Here is a 5,343-nt window from a genome sequence, read left to right on the forward strand (position 1 = left end):
CTTTCCAGAAGTGTTAATAGGATGACACTAGATAGGAGAGAGGCTGCTGCGTACCTTTGGGAGCCTCTACAGATTGTATCTGTTTATTCATTTCATTCAAATTCATCAGTATATTCATTGAGAACTGTTCCAGGCTCCGGGGAGGCAGCGGAGAACAAGATGGGGTCTGCCCCTGCTGTCCCGGGGTGCACGTTCCACTGTGGGAGAGACAGTGAACACACAAATAAGTGAGGTCCTTTCAGATGATGAGCAGTGATAGGAAGAAAATAACATAGGAGGAAGTGAAAGAGTTTTCTGCAAGTGGTCGGGGAAGGCTTCTCTAAGGAGGTGATACTGAAGCTGAGACCTGACAGAGCAGGTGTGCAGAGCCCTGGGGTTCATGTTAACTGAACAGGTCAGACTTCCCTTTGGAGGACAGGAGAAAGCAAAGCACAGTCAACTTATTCATTAAGATCCATCCTTTGGGGGAGGTCTGAGAGAACTGGAAGGGCCCTTGGCCAACATGTAGAGGGAGAGCCACCGGGGCCAGGCAGGGGCGGCCCAACAGAGGAGCAGGCCCAACAGAGGAGCAGGCCTGGGGCAAGCGCTGAGACCTGGGGGGGCTGAAGAAAGCCCTGGTGACCCTGACAGCTTGCAAGGGCAGGCCCAGCTCCAGCAGGTGGACCGCACTGGGATTTAGGCCCTTGGCTGCTCAATTGTTGGGGTTATTTTTGGTGTTATTATTTTTTGATGTTTTTAGTTTGTTCCAAGAACCAGAGATCTGAATTTTATGTAACATGTCACACTCTTTAAATCTGGCCACTTATTCAAATATTTTCAGAACCCTGTGGAGGCCTGCCAGGCCCATCTGCTCCCTGGGATGGCTGGTAGAGGCTGGTGTGCAAGCTCTAGTCCAGCCCCTTCCTTCCAGCGTTGAAGAGTCACGATATTTATCGTTTTCCTAGATTGTAAATAGCAGTTACCCAGATGCATTCTTGAAAGGCAGCGTGAAGCCAGTCGGGAATTTTTCACAGTTCAAGCTAAAATATCTAAGTGTGTGGTGTCATGAGTGCTAAAATTATCACTATTTCTTTAAAGTGTTCTTTACTCCAGCAGTATTAAAAAACAGGAAGGTGGTGAACTATACCAATGATGAAAATTCCTGTATAAAAACTAGCCTGTACATACTCATTTTAACTGTGAAAAATAAAAAATATATGTTCAAAAAGATTAGAAAAATTTAAGGAGATGTAAATTGAGTTTATTATTTACTGGGCTGTTGTAAAATTGCATTAGCACAGTGCCTGGTTTGCTAGCTTTTTATTAAAGTCTAATATACATGCTGAGAAGTGCTCATATCAGAAGTATAAAGCTCCAGGCATGTTCACGGACTGTGTAGACTCCTGTAATCGGCACTCACTTCAAGACCCAGCGGCGTCCTGGCAGCCTTCCTCCCCCACTCCCCACCCATTTTCCTGTTGGGTTTATCTGCCTTTATCTTAGTGTTTATAGTTTATTTTGACTATGAGTCCATTGTTGATTATGTCTATTGGAGAGATGCACTGTGTGCCTTGGCTTTCATTTTTTTTAATTAATTAATTTGTTTGTTTATTTTTTATTTATTCATGGCTGTGTTGGGTCTTTATTGCTGCGCACAGGCTTTCTCTAGTTGCAGCAAGCGGGGGCTACTATTCGTTGGCGGTGAGCAGGCTTCTCATTGCAGTGGCTTCTCTTGTTGCGGAGCACGGGCTCTAGGCGTGCAGGCTTCAGTAGTTGTGGCATGTGGGCTCAGTAGTTGTGGCTCGTGGGCTCTAGAGCGCAGGCTCAGGAGTTGTGGCACATGGGCTTAGTTGCTCCGCGGCATGTGGGATCTTCCCAGACCAGGGCTCGAACCCGTGTCCCCTGCATTGGCAGGCGGATTCTTAACCACCGCGCCACCAGGAAAGTCCATCAACTATCATTTTGGAATCAACTCCTTTAGTAAATTGGAGCTTTTAATCTTAATGTAATCCGATTTATCCTTATTTTCCCTTATGGTTAGCATTTTGGGGCTCCTGTTTAAGAAATCCTTGCCTATTCTCAGGTCACGAAGGTGTTCTCCTCTGCATTCTTCTAAAAATATTTCAGAGTTGGCTCTGTAGTACCAGCTGTGTTTTCAGTATCCATTTATTGAGAAATAAGGAATGACAAGAAGAGTCAGTGGAGCTTTTAAATAAATTTGCATTGTATTCACAGCAGTGCATATAGGCGTTTGGAAGTGCTTGTAGGACATACTGGAGGATGCTTCCTAGCCATGCGGGCACCGTGCTGTGTTCTGCCCTCTCCCTCCCCAACCCCTGATTTGCAGGCTGCTGGATGTGCCAGAGGCTTCAGGCTGGGCACCCGATGACCTGAGAGTTGGCAGATTCCCTCTCAGCCTCATTAATGCCAAAGATGCAGGTGTCAGTTCGTTCCATGTTTTCAAAATACCTCAGTGCCAGGTGCTCTGCTAAATAGATACTGGAAACATAAAGCTGGAGACCTCTTCCCGTGAAGAGCTTTGGGCCTGATTAGAGGGAGATAATGGAGATAGTTGCGTAAACAAATGTGTAGTAACGTGCTTCTGGCTCCTGACTTGATTTTAGCATCTGAGATATTGGACAGAGTTAGGAAGTGGGAGGGTTTCAGGAAAGCCTTTGTACAGGAAGCAGCCCTTGAGTTATCAGTGAGGTGGGTGGATGGGTGACTTAAGGTTTCTCTCGAAATTATGATTCACAGAGCAGTAAAGTGAAACCTGTTCATTCTCATGCATTGTTGGTAGGAGAATAAAAGTGGCACAGCCTCTTCAGAGAGCAATTTGGCAGCATCTGTCAAAATTGAAATTGCACGTCCTTCTTGCATTTGTGCTAGATAGACACTGGGAATACAGTGTCGGTGTCAGATAAATGCCCAGGAGTAGAATCGTGTGACCCGGCTCTTCCACACCTGTTAATTTATCCCACACATGCACTCATGGGTTTACAAACACAGTCTTTGCATTGTTTTTAATAACATCAAAATATTGGAAACAGACTTAAATGTCTATCAATAGGGGATAAAGAACGGTACATCCATACAATGCGGTATCACAGAGCTATTTAAAAGAACGCTCTGGTGGAACAATCCCCAGGATATATTACGTGAAACAGTATTTGCTCCTGCCCTGGTTTTAAGAGCGTGTGTGTACTGTGCATGTCTGCACACACCTGTCTCTGGAAGGTGGCCTCTGCCACAAGACAGAGGGACAGGCACATTCTGATGCAGTTTTTTTAACATGTAATTTTTTTAGTTAAAAAAAATTTGTACTAAATGCCATGTGATACCCTTCTTTGGACCCTGGAACAGAAACAGGACATTAGTGGGAAAACTGAAGGCATCTGACAAAAGTCTGGGGTCGTGATGCTCCAGTGTCGAGTTCTTCACTTTGCCAAATCCCATGGTAATACTATAAGATACCAGGATCATGGGGGACCGGGTGAGGGGGATACAGCAGTGCTCTGTATCATCTTTGCAGCTTTTCTGTAAATCTAAAAAGTCTTCCAAAATCAGAAGTTTTTTCAACTTTTTTAATTTTAATGAAACCTGTCAAATTGCATCTGCAAAATGGTTGTGTCTGAGAATGAACAGATTGAGAATGTGAAAGCTCATTCCCTTCCCTCCTGTCCTCTTGGTTCAGGTCGAAGAATTCCATCCACTGACGCCAACCCGCCTTCCGGTGGAAAGGGCTTCAAACTCCGAAGACAGCCTTCGGAGCCGAAACGGAGCTGCTGCTGACTGAGCCTCGGCCTCCAGGCTCAATGGTGAAGTAGGTGGTCCTGAAAGTTAGCGGGAGGGGCTGGAGCCCTGTCGCCAGGGGCGCCTCGCCGGTCCTGTATCTTCTGCTGGCAACAAGGATTCACAGGAATTGACCGGTTCTGTTTCCTCTTTGGAGACTGCAGCAATAATATTTCAGTCTGCGGACTTCTCTTCTGTAAAGCGTCTCTGGTGTACAAAGGGACTACATCATAGGCTGTTGACCTTGCTGAGAAGGAGTGTATAATTGTATGGATGGTAGGATTAAATTGTTGAGTAGTTTTGTAATCAAGATTTTATGTAACATTTGTAAAGGGAAAATTAGCACTTTTGTGGTTCTTAAGGGAAGAAAAAGCCCTTGTGGAGATTATCGTTTCCTTGGTTTCCCATTGATACCAATGATACCATTTGGTACCAATGATACCATTTCCTTGGTGTCATTTAGAATGTGGTCAGTTATCATAAATGGAGGGATGGCAGTTATTATTATTTGAAGCCAAAATGGGTTATTTATAAGGGCTGATGGAGATGGTTTCACCCCTGCCGTCTCTAAAGCACTTTCCATTGGGTACATCAGCCCAGGACATGCACAGTAAACTCACAGCAGCAGGTGCATGCCTCACCCTGGTTTTGCATCCTGACCCTGTCACGTGCGTGTCACCAGGCACATTATTGGCACCTTTTTAAGGAAGCTGTCACGATCAAGGTGGTGGTGGTAGAGAAGCTGCCTGGAATAAATTGAACTGCAGATGATTAAACTGACTAGCAGCGGTTTACAAAGAGAAGAAGAGAGAAAGTAAAGAAAGTGGTGTAAATGCTGTCAATTTTTTATTTAACCGAGATATTTTGGTGGGGGAGACAATGATCTGTTGCTTAGCATATGTAAAGTTGTAGTCTATATTTACGAGACCATTGCTTACAGATTATAAATTATGTAAATACATTAACAAATTCTGTGTTTCATTCAACACTCCATTTACTCTTGCACTGTGCCCGCCCATTTCGCAGCCTGTGCACCGGAGGCTCCTTGAAGCACGTGGTGCAAAAGCTTAGAGGGTGTGGCTTGTGATCGGTCAGGATTTCTCTGCCTTCCCTCCCGCCACCCCCGCCCCTCCAGTCCCATCTGGAAATCATTGTGAAGAGGTCTGCCACTTTGACAAGCCTGACTAGCCCGTCCTAGCTTCGGGGCAAAAGGTTAAGGTCCCGAGCTCTCCTCTCGCATTCACCTACCTGGTCTTGGGGGTAAGTTTCTTTTAGCTTTTACAGCAACCTCAGGCCAACTGTTTTGAGAGAGCTTTCCTTGTTAACAATTTAGCCTGTCTTTCCGTTTCCCTCCTTTTCCCCTGCCTCTGTTAGTGGTTAAAGCTCTTTTCCCTCAGCCTACTGAGGTTTTTAATGTGATCTAAAAATAAAGCACTGAAGTGAAGTTGGGGAAAATTTGTTCCTGGTCTAATTTGGCACCCTTCCAACCTGAGTATTGTAAGGGAAGGAAATGTACAAGATTAAATAGGAAATGAAACAGTTTGAATTTCAAACTAAATTGTGCTTTCAGAG

The 5,343-nt window shown here is 45.0% G+C and overlaps 1 protein-coding gene across 1 annotated transcript in view; it reads left to right on the top strand.

The window, feature by feature from the left end:
• Positions 1–4,693, top strand: part of RAB22A (RAB22A, member RAS oncogene family) — a 65,062-nt gene extending 60,369 nt beyond the window's left edge. The window contains exon 8 of the mRNA XM_007449456.1: positions 3,674–4,693. Coding sequence (XP_007449518.1) covers positions 3,674–3,771 — 98 coding nt within the window. The 3' untranslated portion in view covers positions 3,772–4,693. The remainder of the gene's footprint in view (positions 1–3,673) is intronic.
• The last annotated feature ends 650 nt before the right edge of the window (positions 4,694–5,343 follow it).

This window comes from Lipotes vexillifer, unplaced genomic scaffold (assembly GCF_000442215.2).
Source record: "Lipotes vexillifer unplaced genomic scaffold, Lipotes_vexillifer_v1.1 scaffold524, whole genome shotgun sequence".
In the NCBI taxonomy this organism is placed as follows: Eukaryota; Metazoa; Chordata; class Mammalia; order Artiodactyla; family Lipotidae; genus Lipotes; species Lipotes vexillifer.